General features: G+C 39.7%; 1 protein-coding gene and 1 pseudogene across 1 annotated transcript in view; one reads left to right on the top strand and one right to left on the bottom strand.

Annotated features, from left to right (window-relative positions):
- Positions 1 to 293: 293 nt before the first annotated feature.
- Positions 294 to 18,887, bottom strand: part of LOC124408158 (post-GPI attachment to proteins factor 6-like) — a 94,768-nt gene continuing 76,174 nt past the window's right edge. Inside the window, exons 3-4 of the mRNA XM_046884894.1 lie at positions 6,322 to 6,599; positions 294 to 307 (exon numbers count right to left, since the gene is read on the bottom strand). Coding sequence (XP_046740850.1) covers positions 294 to 307; positions 6,322 to 6,599 — 292 coding nt within the window. The remainder of the gene's footprint in view (positions 308 to 6,321; positions 6,600 to 18,887) is intronic.
- LOC124408157 lies at positions 8,014 to 9,994 on the top strand (annotated as a pseudogene).

The following is an 18,887-nucleotide window of genomic DNA, read 5'->3' as shown; positions in this document are numbered from 1 at the left end:
GACCACCAGGAGATAACGAAAACCATTGTTTTGCGTCCTTTCATGGAACTCAGATCAGCTAGATCAGCTTCCCACACGTCGTCTATGTTGGGAACGCTGTACCTTGCTCTCGGAAATTTTCTATGCACGGGTTTGTGTAACGTGTAGGTATCCTGAGCCGCCAGCCATTTTCTCACCGATTCGCGAGGGTTGATTTTGCGCGCAAAGCGTTCCAGAATTCGTGCCCCAGCGTAACCGGCGGTATGCGAGGGATCGTAATACGCTTCTTCAAGCAGAGTCGTCATTTTTCTTCTTCAGCTGAAGTGTTTTCCAACTAGATTTTGTCCCGGTGACGCGTTTGCGTAGGGCGTATCCTACGTCGTGAAATCGGCTGGACACGGGCGTAACGTTTGCCCCGATTCGCCGCTTCGTTGGCGAGCTACCGGTGTGTGTCAACGGTTGTTGCGGGGTGCCCTTCGATAGACCCGGCGCATCGAATGTGCGTATGTCTGTCCAAAGCGTATCGTTCCCCACGTATTCTCGGGGCACGTTGAGCGTGTGAAGAAACCGTGCAAACTGACCAGCCCCTGCGGGAGTAAAAGTCTTCCTGGAGCGCATGGTATGATTGACCAGGTCGACGATGTTTGTCCCGGGAATTGTAACGCCGTCTATCGTGACGGTTCCTGTGGCATCCCACGTAAATCGCTCCGGTACGCCACCGAGATCACGCATCAGCATTTCGGCCTTTGTGCGGTACTTTTTCGGTACTGCTGACACGACTTTCTTTGACTGTGTTTGAACATTGTCAGGGCTCGCAGCTGTGCCGGGTGATACCACTGATTCTTCGGCTGCGTTTCCGTCTTCCTCCTCCTCATCCTCCTCCTTCTCCTCGAGAACATCTAATTTCATGGGCTTGCGTGCGTCGTTTGCCAAAAACAAATATCGTTAAAGTACCTGCTGATATAGTTTCCACTTTTCTGCATCGTCTTTCGACGGCTGGTTCAAGATGTCCTTCATCTGGCTGTCGAGCCTTAAAGCGGGATCGGTGCGAGTGGTAGATGTATTTTCAGGCGAAAGCGTAGCGGCTATACCCTCGCTGACACGTTGTTGAAATCTCTCCATACTTTCCATGCCCCAGCGAGTACTCGAGTTACCATGGAAATCGGTATAGCGAATTCTTTCGACTAATTTGGCACACGATGTTTGTGGCCGCCGTTTGCAGGTTTCACCGAAAATCGAAGCAGTCAATCGCTTTCTACGTTCGTCGTACCATTCGTTTGACGTACTTTGACCTCTAGTTTGCCTCTCGATTACCGATGGGTCCTGCAAGTACAAGACCTGCACAAAACCTTTTTGAGCCGAAGCCAACTTCTCCGCGGACATGTCTGGTTCCGATGGACATGCAGCGTCCGGGCCGTAGTCGGTGTCAGCGGACTGGGCGACAAAAGATTTTAATTTTGATTTGAAAGCCGGCTTTCGAGACTGAAGAGATCGCGGTTTTCCCGAACAGTATATAGCTGTGAATTTTCCCGGCCCACCCATTCCTAATTTTTCTTGCACTAACGCATGAAATTGTCCACCGGCGTTCATCCTCACTACGGTAGATTTGCACCTATCTTCATATGAATCGGGAAGGGTGAAGTTGACACGCTTGCCCCATATAGCCTTGGCAACGTAGGAGTTGTACAACTCGACTACATTGTTGTCGACGTCCCATATGAGGCTAGATACATGCTCAATGAGTCGATTCATTGCCGACAGAATCTCTTGGAAGATACCAGTCATTTTCATGTCTTGCACAAGATTTACTTCACCCGGCTTCGGATTACCGTTGCAAAAGTATCCGCGATCTTTACAAAATCGATGATCCCCGAAAACATGATTTGGACAATTCTTAATTTTTTCGCGCAATTCCTCGACCCGTACGTATTGTGGCTGATCTACTTGTGCTTTTCGGTGACGGATAGCAGAAGTTACGGCATAGCGGAAGCGTTTTAAGTTTTTGCGCAAAGAGTTTCTCAGAATCACCGTACCAACTTTACGGTTTAGACAAAGATCTCGCAATCGAGTTCCATAGTTTCGGAGAACATGGTTGCGGCATTCAATTTTTTGGACAGTCCTTCCGGTCCATACGGCAACGCATCAACGAGCTTCCGATGGACACTGCTATCCCCATCGCCTATCAATTTATTGTATTTTAGCCCGTGCATTTCTAAGCTACATTTGAACCCCTCTACAATTATATCTGACTCGATTGAAGTACTAGAACCCACCCAATTTTTAGCACACTTATGTTCGGGCACTGATTTAGACTCACTTGTGTGCCTACTGCACATCGAACAATACTTGTTTCTAACCCCAATAAACAAAACTTTTTTGGTCCTATACCCCACTATTGCCGCTACACCCGCAAGTGAATCATATTTAGTGCGATACGATCGTTTGGCCCAAGACCCATCCGCGACCACCGACACGGTACCCATCTTCGTCGATGTCACCTGCCTCACGAGCCAAGCGCGCTTCTTCTTTATCTGCCTTGGTCATTTCCTCTAAAGCAATATCACGATAGGCGTCACTAACGATTTGATGATACTTATTCCAAGTATTTTTAGCCATACCGGGCATATTTATAGAGGTGCTAATTTCGGTAAGTTGTGAAAAACCACCACCCATGGACACAATTCCAGATACGATAGCTGAATTCAGGGAGGAAGAGGCTGACTGACAATCTTCTGAAACTATTGATTCGACCTTGCAACAAAATTTACATTTAAATGTGATGGTGGTAATGAATCCTGTCCAGCTTTCGGATATAGGTTCCGTGTTAGCAAACGTACAATCATATGGTGGATGGAAAGCTATTTTTTTATGCTGTTCAGGAAGTGATTTATATCAACTATTCTTCTGCCAGTCAACTCGAATGGAGGGTTTGGTTCGACTGTTGAATTTTTATCGTTTACGCTAACCGTTTCTATGTGTAAACAATGGTCTTCTATCGTATCGCGTTCGGTTGTGGGTGAAATACTTACTGATTTGCTGCTGGTACCTACTACTGTCGTATCCTCATTGAACGTAATCGTATTCGGAGTGTCGGGCATTGGCTCCGAGCAAAACAAATCGACTTCAGTGAATTCTGTGGGAGATCTGACCTCTTCAAACTCGAAAACATTATTTGTTATCGTGTCGTCTGAGGGCATCACTTCCGCAATCAATTCTCCGTCGATTCTTTGGCTCGCAACAATTCTGTACGAAGCATATCATGGATTTACGATTCACGAGTAAATGAAAAGAGTCACCAAGTAAAAGTACGAAGCGCGGATGTATTACTATCACGATTCTGGGCGTCGAGAACTATCGTATCTCACAATTACTTTTCTTCTAATTATTAGTCAATCAAATTTCGGAAAAATTCAGTAATAATGTCAGCCATTCAAAGTCAATTCAAATGATAACATAACCTGACTCTACGCATATTTTTTTGTTTTTTCGTCATGTACATGGTACCAGTCAAGGAAACACCACATCGATCATTATATTTTTCAAAAACATTAACTACTCAGAAGTACTGATCTTAACGCCAACTAAAAAATACTGAGTTTAATCATCTAGAAATGGAATTATTGATTTTCTCATTCTTATTTTTCCAAATTTCCAAAAAACTAATGAAAGATGAAAACTTGAACCAAAGTCCAAAAAGCGAAAAATCTGTAATGGGACAGTTTTTGGGTAATCGCGGGATCATCGATTGTCTCACCATTTGTCAAGAAATTGAAATTGTTTGAGAAAAACCATCAGGATAAATAGAGCTGAATAGTTGGCTCGTTTATAAACGTCATTCGATTGTGATGATTTTGCTGAAAACTAGAAGAATAACTTTTTCATTTCGCATTTGAAAATACTAAAAATCTTGATTGAGCGTGGTGATGAACGCTTCTGAGAAACGAGTTGTCGAAAAGTTGAATTTACAGGTTATCGCCACAGCTTGTAGCAATTTTCTGATACAATGATTTGAAAAAGATGACATTCCAAAATCGTTAGTGCATCGTGCGTTGATCATGACAAACAGATTCTCAATTATTATTATGAAAAAAACACGGTGAGGCGACATTGTGAGGAAAGAGTCCACGGTATTTACATACATGGAGAGTAGTATTTAGACGACCGATTACACGGGATTACTGTATGAATAGATTGAAAAACAGACGAGAAATCATGATATATATGGAGATCAATATTGGCAGAAATATGTATGAATATTTGAAGGCATGTGTGTTAGTAACTAGACCTGCGTTCAAAACAATTGATACATGTAACCCGCATGCAATTTTAGTTACCTCGATCTCTCCTGTCGATAAACAGCCAAATTCTTACTACCTTTGCCCTTTTTCTTAGCCTTTCTAAGTACTGGCCTAGTCTTACCCATGCTGAATAGATGAATAAAAACCTAAACTAAACTTTGTGACAATATCTGTGTGGATTGAAAGAAAACTGACACTGGCCGCGCGTGAAATCACGTGTTGACTTTAGAACGCTGCTGCTGCCCCGTTAGTTCGTACTACGGGCGGCCTCGGCCTAAGGTGGCGCTAGCGAGCGACCACATTTCGCGGCTAAATATCGCCGTTTTGTGCTTCCGCTCATGCAAGTTTTCTCGCTGGTCTGATGTACGATTTCTTTGGTTTTGGACTCAAATTGAAGGCAAAGGACGTATCTGTGCCGTGTATTTCGTGAAATTTCGAAAAAAAAAATTAATCACCGTTGTATTAACACGGGAAGTATACCCATTTTCGCAACCGTTTTAAACGACTCTGAAGAAGAATTTCAAAATTCAGAAAAATACACGGCACAGATTACTCTTTCACCTTCAATATGCTTCCAAAACAACTTCGATATCTTCGTAAATATAACGGAGAAAACTTGCATCGCGTGAACGTCTGCAAGCGCTAGCTGCGCCGGGAGTAGGCAACGTCCGTGCACCGGGAAGTACACCTGTACAAACACGATTTATTTTTTGGTACTATTTTGATATGAAAAAAGTTTATTCTAATCTTCCTGTAAAAATTTTTATTTACCAATTTCTAGACCTTCTTTTTTTATACGCTGTGTTGTTTATTCCATCATGGAAAATTGAAAACCTTTCAGTAAAAAGTATTTTTGATCCCATATTTATTAGTTTACCGTTTGAATTTTTTTTGAATCGTTATCAAATTCCAAAAAATCGACATCCGACAAAAAATTAAATCTTGTTGTATAAAGAAAACGAAAAAAAAAAACGAAAAAAAAATTTTCAAAAATCTGCCGGCACGCCTTAATAGTAAGACGGAGCATTCAAACTTCAGTATCTTTTTTTTTAAGGTGAACTTAAGATTTTTCAAGTTGGAGCATAAACTTTTTTTTTTCACCGACAACCCTAATATATATATATATATGTCGAGGAGGCGTCAATAGTTGCTCTTGCAGGAGCTGCGTTTACACTAAATCTAATCAATAATAATAACAACACAAATAATAGTCTTAATTCACTAACAAATGTCTCTATCTCTTATATAGTCTGTTTCTATTTCATTAACAATTAACTATCGCGTACAGGGCGATGCGACAACGAATCCACCCTGCCTCTAGAATCGTCTCAATATATCTTCACGTTTCTGTACCGATCTATAGCTCGGTTCCATATAGGTATACAGGATTTATTCACGAAGCTAACATTTACACATTCTTACACTCACCTTCATAAAACGCGGCACATGAAAATTTTGAGAATTCAGTTTAATGCTCGATTATCTGCTCAAGGTTTTCTGTGGTTTACCTTGAGACTGTGGGCAAATGCCAGATAGCAGAAAGGAAGTCTTTGAATTTTTAGAGCCACAGCTCCGACTCACCTTCGAGCACCGTCTAATAGATCGAGTCCATTGTTGCTTCAATTTGTACGAGTCGGGACGACTCTTTTCCTCGGGGGGAAGTAGTGTTACAAAGGGTAAAATCACCCGTTTTACCTTCCTTTCAAATGATCTAGTAGTCGGCTAGTGACGCAAGAAGACTAAGCGTTCTTATGTTATAAAATGAATAGGGTTGCTGTATCAACTACTATTATTGTAAAAACAGTCCTGTTTCGGACTTTAAACTAGAAACACGCATTGCCATTACAAGCATTTTTCTCCAAACATTTTATTTAACGCCTTTTATTAATTCCGTTAATCAAGCTCACGAACCCACTTTTATTTGAAACGCAAGTCCGTTTCAATATATAACAGACTTGGGCTGACTAGTGTAGAAAAGTGGGAAACATATGTTATTGGTAAAGTTTTTTAGGCTTGAACAAAAATTTAAGTAAAAAAATCTTACCTTGTTGTTCAATTTTACCATCATCAGGATCAGACCAAGAGCGAAATGCAATTGCGAACCAATCTCCGGGTACAGGTGCGGAGATGTTCTGGACCTGTTGTGTTCCATCGCTCGTAAAAAACAGGCTATAATGGGGAATTCGCGCCTTCAGGAGGCTCACCGGAAGTTTAGATTTGTCAGGATTCACGAACGGAATACTGCCAGGCTTGATGTGCACTGTAATGTCCTGAGGTGAACATCGGAAAATGCCACCGGTCTTGACTTCATTCGCATGAAACCTGACAAGCGAGCCACAGGAAATAGTTATTAGCATTTTATACACGAGTTGATACAACTTATGACCGTCTTCAAATCAAGGACGTTGACTACAACGTACACCAACTGAAGTATTGAATTGCGAAGTAGGGTTCAAAATCGTCTCGGCGTATGTGTGAAGTTAACGCCCCAAATTCAAAATTTACAGAAAATTAGAAGTTTGCGGACTTTTCCGAAAGAGTTTTGGAGTTCTCAACATTTTTCAGAAATAGTTCCGTTGAATAAGTACTGAAAAATTCATTTTAAATGCTGTGGGATGGATGGGGGAGGGGGGAGGGGGCTTCATTAAACATATCACTTCGGGAAAAATGCTCTTTTGATGAGAGTGCTTGATGGTTTCATCAAAGTGCTATAGTATTTCATACCTAAGTTCGGCCAATAGTCCAAACACTCAAGATGAAAAACACCTTACTCAAAATTCGTACGAGCATCTCATTCTACGCGGGACAAATTTCTTTTGTAACCATATACTCAGGGGTAATATTTCTAGAGTTCCCGATAGTTATTTAGCTACCAAAATTTGCAATACGTTGCATGAATGGGAGAGGACCGTCTCTATTAGTTCGTTTTTACAAGTAATGATACTTATAATTAGAGGTTCGTTTCTCCCCATGTGCTCCGAAAGGTTCGGTTCTGCAAGCTGCAATCCTATAAGTTCGTTTCTGCAAGTGGCGGTCAACTAAATTCAATTAAGTCAAAATGTACGAAATTGACAATTACATGTATGAGAAATGAACTTTTAGGAACGCCATTCGTAGAAACAAACTTCTAGGCATTGGCACTTGTAGAAACGAACTTGGGGCAACGATACCCTCTCAAATAAATCATACTTCCCGGTATTTTTATTTTATTGGCGATACGAATCTGAAAAAACTGGTGTTCTGACTCCAGGATCCAAAGTGCTGTGCCCGAAGTTAAGGGGGGGGGGGGGGGGGGGTCTTGAACATTTTTTTCGATTTTTTATTTTATTTTTTTTATGAATGCAAAATATCTCAAGAATGTTGTATCAAATTTTTAGAGCAATTGAGCCGTTCGCTACAATAATAACTTAAGTCGACTTAAGTGATTCTTTTAGAAACGCTTATCTTGGTGTTCCGTACACTATTAGCTAAATTCCTAGTAAATTTCGGATGTTTCTGTTGAATTTTGACGCTACGATAACCATAACAAGCGGCGCGCACACCGTGCTCGAGCTAGTCGGTAGTCGCTGCGGCGTGGCTCAAGTACGCTTAATAAACTTATGTATACACACATAGTGTCGCGCTGCAGCACGGGCGCACGTACTTCCGCTGGTCGACTAGTCAGTTGGATTTAGTTCATCGTTCATCAGTTCATAGTTCACCGTAGTAATATTCTGTCTTCTATATCTATAAAACAATGAATGAATTAACAACACCAACCTCAACAGCATCAACTAACCCTACTGCTAAAGGTAAAGGAAAAAAGCGAAAAATACGTCAAGACAGATAGAAACAAAATACGAAGAAGTCAAAACGTAACAGCGGAAAAAGTTACGATTCGCGAACTGGGGAAAAAATGCTTCAGAAAAAATTTTGACAAACAACCGACTGTTGTAAAAAGAACCGTTTTTATTTTTTTGAGAATGACCGTCAGCGTGAAATGTTCCAGTCTTTTTGGGGCATGGCTGACAAACAACATCAAGACACGTTTTTGATTAGTTGCATACAACGACAAGACATCAAGTGTGTTAGATCCGTTACAAAACGAAAGAATAGATTATGGTCTTAGAAATATTCTTTCAAAGCAGACGGGCAAGATAAAACTGTCTGCAAAGGATTTTTCCTACCTGTTCTTCAGATTATCGAAGAGAGATTGAAAACGGTGATTCGATTCTGTAAATCAGGTAAATCTGATGTTTGAACACATGTAATTTGTTTCCTTTATCTTTTTATGTTTTAATATTTTGTTTCCATAAATCTATTGACTTTGATCGTAATCTTATGTCAAAAAAGCACACAAATATAATGGTGAAAAAATCTGGTTTCAACTATGAAATACTGATCATTTTAGGTGCATTAGTCGCTACAGAGAATCGGGGTAAGCGTCCGTGCCCTAAAAAAATTTCGAACGTAGTATGGGATTTGGTGGAGAAGCATTGGGCGACTTTCCCACACAAGAAATCACATTACGGTGGCTCCAAACCCGACAGAAAGTACTTCAAGAATCCAAACTTGAATATAAAAATGCTGTTTCTTGCATTCTGCGAATATTATATTGACAATACAAGAAAACAGCTATCACTGAAGTACAAAACGTACCATAAATATTTCCGGGAAAGCTGTCATTATTCGTTCAGCCCACGTAAAACAGACGTCTGTGATTTTTGTACCGAATGTAAAATCAAACTGTCGGTGAATCCATCAGATCCGTGTAAAGAATCGTTCTGTTTACACGAACTGAAAGTTGAACAATACAAGATTTTGCGTCAACAGTACATGAAGGAAGTTAACAATGACATTCCAACTGTTGAGTTCGACTATGCGCAAAATCTTCCGCTTCCGAAGCTGAACGTCAACGCACAGTTTTACAAGCGTTTATTGTGGCTATATGTTTTCAATACGCGCTGTTTTAATGATGGGGACAGCAAGTTTTTTTGCTTCCTGGAATGCGATGGTGCCAAAAACGCTAACTCTGTATGTAATTTTTTGAACGATTTTCTTCAAAAAAAATGACTGAATACTCAGCACCAAAGAAAGTAGTTCTACTGTCCGAATCTTGTGGTGGACAGAATGAAAATAATTCCTTCGTGAGATATTGCGCTTGGTTATCGGTCTAAACCGGTGTTGAAATACATCATATCTTTCCGGTGCGAGGTCATTCGTACTGTGAGTGTGATCGAAATTTTGGTGTTTATGGAAGAGTTTTGAAAAAAGTGCAGACCGTTGAGAATCCCACTGAATTTCTCGAAATAATGAGAAACGTCAGGTGCAAACCAAAACCCTTCGTAGCAGAGATGAGTGCTCATTTATTAAAAGAATGGGATAAAGCTTTGGATCCGTATTTTCTGAAAGTTCCAAAAGTTAAAAGAAACAAATTTACTATTCAAAAGTACGTAAAACTGTCTTATAAGCCGACGGGAATCAAGTCTGCTTACATAGATTACAGTGATGCCCCGCAAAACTTCGATCTAATCAAATCAAACGCTTCCCTCAGCAAAAATACTGAAGTTGATTTAACAGACCCTGCTCCTCCTGGAATTAAGGAAGCTAAGAAAAATGATGTGCTTTCTTTAATGCCTTTTTTGAAACCGGTGAATAGGGAATGGTTGAAAAATGTACTGCAAAGTAAATGCAACAGCAATGATTCGGCTGAATCAGACGAAATGGACTCGGACTGAACCTAAAAGATATTTTCTAATACCGATTTGGTGATGGAAGTTCTTCTTTGTACGCGATAATAGCGAGAAACACATCCTGTTGTATAAACTGATTCAGTTATAACATTTTTTCACCCTTAATACATTATTAAAATTCAGAAATATGATTTTGTTAATAAAAAGTTGTTCTATGCAAAAACCTCTTAAGTCTCACTCCAAACTTTCATCTATCTCACCGTATTGCAAACTATATTCGATTGTTTCATATTCTTATATCACTTTTGGGTACCCCACTTACGTAAAAAAAATTGTTCCTTGTGAAATACCTCGGTAAAATTGAAATACCAACCGTTGAATCTCTACTCGCCTATTTTTGACCAAAACTTAAGTCGACTTAAATTGTTGTTGTAGCAAACGGCTCAATTGGAGCTAAACTAACGGAGATATGGAATTTTAACCACCTGCGGCTCTGGGTCATTCTGCTCCGATTTCGTATACCTATTCGACAGCTGCGCGGCGCGGTAGCAACCTGGCAGCTGTTTCGTGAATCTTAGAATCTCCCCACAGTACTACATACCTATTATTATAGGTATGCAGTACCTGTGGACCTTATAGATATTCAGTGGACCACCGAAAAGTCTAGAACGACGCGTCCTACCGAGCATTTGTGTGCGTACGTTAGCAAATTTCGTCTCAGTTTTCGATTATTTGTACTGTTTTCATTCGATTTTCACTATGCTAGTCATGTCGTTTGTTCGTGGAAAATACCGAGAAAAATTAGCAGAGAAGAAAGAAAGAGAATTGGTTCACGATTAAGCGAATCAAAAAAAGTTGTACCTCCGCACAAACGCAAGAAAGACTCTGTTGAGGCTACAAGTACTTCGTCGAATAAAATAAGTGGAAATAGTTGTGTAGAAGAAGATCTTTAAAAACATTACAGAATTGTAGATTTTCTTCTAATGTTTTCAACTCTTGCTACATTAGTGAAGTGTGCGGAGTGTGGAGGAAAAATATCATTCCACACATGCAACAAGGAAGGTCTCGGCTTCAAAATAAAAGTGACTTGCCAAATGAAATTGCAGCGAATGTGGCAGCATGCACATTCAATGAAGGCTGTTTTGCTCTGCTAACCATCATGCAAGATATGCAAATCAAAATTGGACCAAGTGCTCACAAATGGACGCGCGCAGTCGACAGATTACGCGTAAGTCGAGTGGAAGAAAAAGCTGCAAAGGAAAGCAAAGAATGTCAAGTTCACCGAAGACAAGAACAAAAAGATGCTTTGGACATCATGAATGATAGCTGTTTACTGTACGGGCCTGGTATCGATGATATTAGAACTAGGTTCAACACAAGCTCCGTCTAATGTGTGTGTGTGTGTGTGAACGTGTGAGCGGGAGCACGTCTCGACGTTAGTTATAGCTTGAGCCTGCTCTCCCATGCGGTCGTGCCACACACTTGTTTACCTGTGATATATATGTTTTGGACGTGCAATGTATAATAAACTGTGATATGGACCCCTTTTAATATCCAATAAATAAATAATCTAAAAGATGATTCTGTGTAAGTATACAGTGAAAAAAAGAAAAAAATTCGGATTTTTTCATGTTAAAATATTTAAAGTGATTTTCCCACACTTCACGTTTTCAAAGTCGATGACGGCTGTAGTTTAAAATGTATTGCACCGATCCTTTTCAAATTTGGTACACTTTTTCTTTGTATAATTCATGAGGTAACGCTGTCGAGTTATTTTTGAATTTGTTGTTATTTTTTATTTTACGATAATAAATTTGCCGATTTTTAAACAAAAATCACGTTTCTTGACTTTCCAGTGTGACCAAAAATTGAATAGAAAAAAAAAAAAAACTCTACAGCGTTACCTGGGGGATCTCATAAACTAATCAAATCAATTCGGTTTTTTGATTTCAGATGATCGAGTGATCGAGTTACAACCGTCACCGCAAAACAACTTTTTTCCGAGCCGTCTCCGGAGATTTGCTGCCAACGGCTTGGTTTTTAATATTTTCCGCTGAAATTTTCAGAAAATATCCTTTAAAGGTTACTCTACAATACTGCAATAATTAAATTCAAAATATATTGCCCGTATCTTGTAGAAAAATGTTTAAAAAAGTATCTTTGTTCCACCGAATTAACCGTACCCCACTCCCCCACCCCTTCCCCTTAATGTGGCAATGCACGGAAGTTTGTGGAAAAATACCGTCCAGTTATTAACGAAAAAATTTTGAACTATTCTGGTAACCATCCCAGTATAGCTGTGGGAGCTTTAAGGTGCTTACAAAGACGCGTTGTATACCTCGAAAACGCAGGAATGCTAAACTCCTATACCGCTTGAGCGATCAGAGTGAAACTTGGGCAGTTGATGCCTTATTTTGGCAAAAAGTGAAGCGTCTTTTTAGTTTTTCAAAATTTGGAAAGAAATTTTACAGATTGGTTACCACCCACAGAAATTGGCCAAATTTTCACAGTTGCACTGAAGGGATCGAAATCTCCCGTATGATGCCACTCGACGGTGATGAAACACACATTTTGAGCCCAGTGCCGTGAGATTTAATGGTGAAATGACGGAATGGCAGCTGATTTAGTTTTCGATAATGAACTACACCAAAATCTCATTTTGGCGACATTTATTACCGACATTTCGCGCAGGCCGGTAATGCATGCGTGTAATGTCGGTGAAAAAACTGAAAGGACGCTCCAATTTTTGCGAAAATAAGGTATTAACTGCCCAAGTTTCACTCTGATCGCTCAAGCGGTACAGGAGTTTAAAATCCCCGCGTTTTCAAGGTGTAGAACGTGTCTTTATAAGCACCTTAGGAGTAAACCATAGCGGCCGCACATCCTGTTAGTCGACGGCGGAGTTGACGGAGGTGGTCAACGTAAGAACTTCCTCAGTCAGGAGCGTACATAAGTGCCAAATCATTTAAGGTGCCTATGAGGTCCCAAATTTCGAAATTTTTTCATCTTACAAGAACATTGGCAGAACATCACTTCTTTGGTAGCCGAGACCAATTCAGTCGTAATGAAATATGGATTTATTTCTTCTGGTGTATTCCGGAACAGAAAACTACTTGATATCCCACAACACGATTAGTAGAAAAGAACAAGTCGGTAGCAAACTTGCTCATCATTCATAGAAATATTGGCTTAGTATGTTATTGTTCGACATTATAACGTAGCCTGACAATAGTATGTAAAAAGAATAGAATTAGCTAATAGATCCGTGCATATTTTGAAATAGAACAGAAGTACGCATTCAGGGTTTCAATAAAGTATACAGGATAGTAACTTGCCAATTTTATTTATTCCATTACATTTTTTGCAGAAATCACAGTCTTTCTCACAACTTATGATTAGAAATAAATGTCAGAATCCTTACCATATCATAGTTAGAAGAAATTTGCAAAAAATGTTTTCAAAACTATTTCAACAGAAGAATATCATGCATTATTAGGGTGATCCTCAAAAAGCTAATCTTCAACCGGCTCTGCCCCCCCCCCCCCCCCCTCAGATCGGATCCAAAAATATTAGAAAAATTCTTTGAATAATGGACATAAGTAATGAGTGCAAATTGGGAATAATGACTGGGTGAATTTGACGCTGGCCTCACTTCAAGCCTACATATCTATAAATCAGTAAATATCTACCCGCTAGTTCAAATGCACATTATGCCACCATTTTTTCTAAAAGTACCATGTCTAACAAATATTTCCATAAAAATTTGACTAAAAAATATTAGAAAATCAAAAAGTTATGATTTTTTTAACGAAAAGGTGTATTTTTTGACAAATTAATCTCTTCACTATTTTTTTTAAACATATTGTCGTTTGAAATTTGACATAACAACTTTTCACACATATTGGACTGGTAGTGTTTACACAGCAACCATTTGAAACTTGTGGCTGGGTCAATTGTACCCATGTGTGACCACTAAGGGTTCAATTACGAATGATTTGTCACTTTTTTCATCCTCAGTATTCAATGAATTTTTCTGTCGTGGTTTTGCATCATTTCAGGAGTGTCAACGTACAAAGCTATGATTTCTTCTTCATTTCCCCTCTACAATGGCAATACTGTTCAAATGGCTCATGCAATATTACATGTTTCGTTTTATTAGCTGTTTCTGTCCAAATTCGAAAGTCTAAACTAAACTTATGCCTTCAGGCACCCTTTATACTTGAACTAGAACCCTAAAATATTTTACCCATTTTTTCTCATTTTCTTGGTGCCAACCTGGAGGGAGCAGAATCGGTTCAAGTTCGAAAATGACCTTTTTAAGAAACACTCTATTTAAGTAATCATAACAAACAATGCTGGATGCTTTGCTTCTTGTACTGTCAAGCTCGTGGTGCTCTCAGAATCAAGTGTGTACCCAAATGCATCAATTGACCTTTAACGTTAGAGTTCCTGTAAATGAGAAACAATTGTTTCAAAAACTGCTTCTCAACATCTCGTATGACTTGTAATACGAGAAAATGATATGAAGAGATTTAAGTGCAATTTATGTGGTATGTTGAGTTGTGTCTATCTATCATCCAGAATGATCATGAGGATATATACTCACTCCATATCATCTTTGTGTTATTTCCATACATACAGAGTGTCAACGTCAGGTCTGTAGTCTTCCCACATCACACCATTTTCGAGCTGTTACTGTACATATTCTGGACTACCTCAAAGTTGTCGCTCTATTCATTTCGTAGAATTTTATGCATTTTTAACACACTGTCAATGCTTCCTGGAAGCCCTTGCCGGATTCATTTTGTCCCTTTTGAGCTTCCAAGCTGTGTTGAAGCCATGAAGCGAATAAGTGCAGATCTTCATCATGTTCTGTCTACACTGGCAGACCAGGATCTTTTGAAGATCAAGGTACCTTATCTAAAAAGTTCAAAACAAAGCTTTATTACACTGCCGAAGACGCCCGGTTGTTACACGCTATAGTATAACAGCCATACGCCATATGCAAATAGACTGTAATATAAGCTATCTTAGTCTTATGCGTTACTTCAATCCATATCATAATTGGGATAGTTGAAGAAATCGATTGTACTTAAGATACAGCGGTACTGCATTATTGTCACTGCTGACGCTGGCATATTTGTGACGACGTAATCGGCAGCCGAGCCGGACACCTGTTTACCGTCGTTAACCGATTCCCGAAACCTCCCCGCTGCCGCCATCTTATTACTAGACTCCGAACCCTTCGGGCCGCGTGCAACCCTGCGAGCCGCGCGCAACAGTAAGGGCCCTAAGTGCCTGCCAGGCATGCACGCTACTCACACCAGGGGTACCGCGAACTAACCCTTCGGAAAGGCCATTTGGCTTATTGTAAAATCAGTCTCTGCTACCCCAGCTCTAGCCGAGACCCATCCAGTCAACGGTGGCGACTTTTGACTTGTAGTTTGAAGTGCAAATAGATGTATATCAGCAACATGCATCTACTTGTACCGTAGATTTACTTTACCGGACTTCCGCCAATATACAGGGTGAGTCAGTTAAAACGGTCAGAATGGGAGGAGCTCAGTTGACGGATCAGGCCGTACCTCCTAGCCAATCTGGAGCGAGTCAATTGAAACACCAAGAATGGGAGGACCTTTGTTGACGGATTAGGCCATAGCCCGCGTGTTGATATCAAAGTAAAGTCTGCAGTCTGTAGGCAATCTGTAGGCACTCTGTAGGCAGACTGCGGACTTTACTTTGATATCAACACGTGGGCTACGGCCTAATCCGTCAACAAAGGTCCTCCCATTCTTGATGTTTCAATTGACTCGCTCCAGATTGGCTAAGAGGTACGGCCTGATCCGTCAACTGAGCTCTTCCCATTCTGACCGTTTTAACTGACTCACCCTATATAGTTATATATTCAGGCTTCACCAGATATTCACTTAGCAATATGTCTGATTAATTCGCTCCGTTATATATGTTTATATAATATATATGTTCACATACTATATATATATGGGCAGATCCATTATTTTTCGGGGAAAAGTTGCGGGGGTGGGTCACCGATTTGCCTGCCGATTTTTTTCTCGAAAGTAGGTCAGAATAAAAGGTGATCCTGAAAATTTGAGCTCGATACGCCCAAATCCGGCTGCTGGAGAATTTTTTGAAATTTGTAAAAAGTCGATTCTTCAGTCATTTTCAAAATTTTTCATTTCAGCTTCTATTTGACTCAGATATTCCAACCAAATGGCATCCTTCTCTGTCAATCTCATATTTTCAATCCCTTATTTTTCAAGGGCTCTCAAATCTACATTTTTGATAATGGAAGGATAGTTGACGGCTTATGTTTTTCGTTAAGGTATATTCTGATAATGTCTGCCCTATTTTTTCTTGATCGCTTCCATTCCACTGAGATGTCGCCACATAAAGTAGGTCGATTTTTAAAAAAACGCTGTTTTTGAATAGCTATAACTTTTTTCTATCAACTCGAAATCCGTTGAAATTTTCACGGATTATACTTCATTGTATCCTTAAACAACTCTGAAAATTTCTACTTTGGTTTCGAACTGGTTTCCGAGCTATGAAGTTTTGGAAATGAAAAATTTTCGAATTAATTTGACATTTTTTGCGGTTTATTATAAGTTTTGATAATTTCACGCAATTAGTTAATACTCAATCGAAGATCGATTGCAGAGTAGGGGGCAAAATAAGATAGCTAAAAACAAAAACTAAGGAAAATAATTATTCCATCTTTTTCTTCGCGTTGTTACGTTCGGCGTCCCGCCACACGTCTCCTCCACGTTCCTCGACAACCTCTCGCCTCTACCTGCCATTCCCATCGTAATGCTACACTCCATATCTTGTCCTCCTATTTCCATCTTGCCTTACGCCACTCGTTATCGCCCTTACGTTGCTAATTCTATTCCCCTCTACCCTGGATCCTCGCTCCTTTTCTCACGCCGAAGATGCACTCGGATCCCAACGCTCTAACCTTTAACATCTAGCTCCAACACCTGTTCCCCAAAAACTCACCTCACCTACTCCCCAAAGACTTCGCCGCTTATTTCACCCCATTTCAAAATCTCAATAAAAGTTTATTCCTTATCAAAGATAATCCTTCTCTTATTATTATTCTTCCCTCTTCCATTCTCTGAACGAGGACAGTAACGAGAACGGACCAACAAAATAGCACCCGAATCAACATCTCGGGTGGGTACAAGGACTACCGTCCCTCTGTACCGTAACAGCGTTGTGAATTTTAAATATTTAATTTTTCTATATTTATTCAAATTACATGTTTTGGAGAGGTTCATACAGTATTTAAGAATTATCACACTCAACATAAACAATTCATAGGTTCAAATAGTTCATTAACAATAACAACTTTTTCAAAATATGTAATTTGAATAAATATAGGAGTATTAAATATTCGAAATTCGGCACGCGAAGAAAAAGTTAGATGGAATAATTATTTTCCTTAGTTTTTTTTTAGCTGGCTCATTTTTCTCCCATTCTACAATTGACTTTCGAGTAAGTATTAATCAATTGCGTGAAATTATCAAAACTTATAATTAACCACAAAACATCTCATATTAGATCCAAAGTTTCACATTTTCAAAAATTCATAGCTCAGAAAGCAGTTCGAAACCAAAGTAGAAATTTTCAGGGTGTTTTAGGAATCCAATGAAGTATAATCTGTGAAAATTTCAAAGAATTTCGAGTTGACAGAAAAAAGTTTTTTCAAAAATCGACCTACTTTAGGTGGCGACATCTCAGTGGAATGGAAGCGATCAAGAAAAAATAGGGCAGACATCATCAGAATATACCTTAACGAAAAATATAAGCCGTCAACTATCCTTCTATTCTCAAAAATGTAGATTTGAGAGCCTTTGAAAAATAAGGGAAATTCGATTAAAATAGCAGTCCAGTTGGCGGCTCCCAGATAAACCGGATATGAGTTTGAACTGACTTGGTATTTTTTTTTTGAAAATATGAGATTGACAGAGAAGGATGCCATTTGGTTGGAATATCTGAGTCAAATAGAAGCTGAAATAAAAATTTTTGAAAATGACTGAAGGATCGACTTTTTACAAATTTCAAAAAATTCTCCAGCAGCCGGATTTGGGCGTATCGAGCTCAAATTTTCAGGATCACCTTTTATTCCGACCTACTTTCGAGAAAAAAATCGGCAGGCAAATCGGTGACCCACCCCCGCAACTTTTCTGCGAAAAGTAATGGATCTGCCCATGTATACATATACACAGTATATATATATATATACAGGGTGTCCCAGACTAAAGTGCAAAAATTGATAGGGGTTGTAGAAGAGGTCGATCTGAGTGAATTAACCCAAAGAACATGTGGTCTCCGAAGTCACGTTTGCGAGATACGACCGTTAAAAAAAGACCTGCTCTAAATTGCCTCCCACGGACTAGCCACCTCGATGAAATAAATAGTTATAAATTCTCACGGTATACTAATCAGTGAAATCCCTATTATGCATACAGCGATGATTGAGGAGTATTTGATAACATTGAATCTTACATTTCATGATTTATTTGGCCATACATTTTTATTTTCACTCGCAGATGTGCGTTTCTTAGTATAATGAAGCTAGGGATGCTCCTCTGTTCACACACACGAGTGCGTGCCGGTGTGTGTGCGACCAGCAACGCGGGCCGTGTCAACAATACCGCGGCGACAATACTGGTCGCCAGCGCCGGAGAGGGGTTCAGCAGCAAGAGAGGGGAAGTGTCGGTATTTAATTCGTAAAAAAATAATCATAATTTACTGAGAAAAACAAAACGGCAATTTCCGTGGCGGCAAATCCAGATGAAATGCTGCACTCGGATTGGCCTAGCGCTATCGCTTATAATTCAAAAAGTGTGCGTCGTACAGGGTTCCGGTAAAGAAATTCTCGGTTGGAATTTAGCGACGCATCACGCTGGCTAAT

The sequence above is a fragment of the Diprion similis genome, chromosome 7 (genome assembly GCF_021155765.1).
Source record: "Diprion similis isolate iyDipSimi1 chromosome 7, iyDipSimi1.1, whole genome shotgun sequence".
NCBI classification, from domain to species: Eukaryota; Metazoa; Arthropoda; class Insecta; order Hymenoptera; family Diprionidae; genus Diprion; species Diprion similis.
The sequence above is the reverse complement of the archived record's forward strand: the minus strand, read 5'-3'. Positions and strand labels throughout refer to the sequence as shown.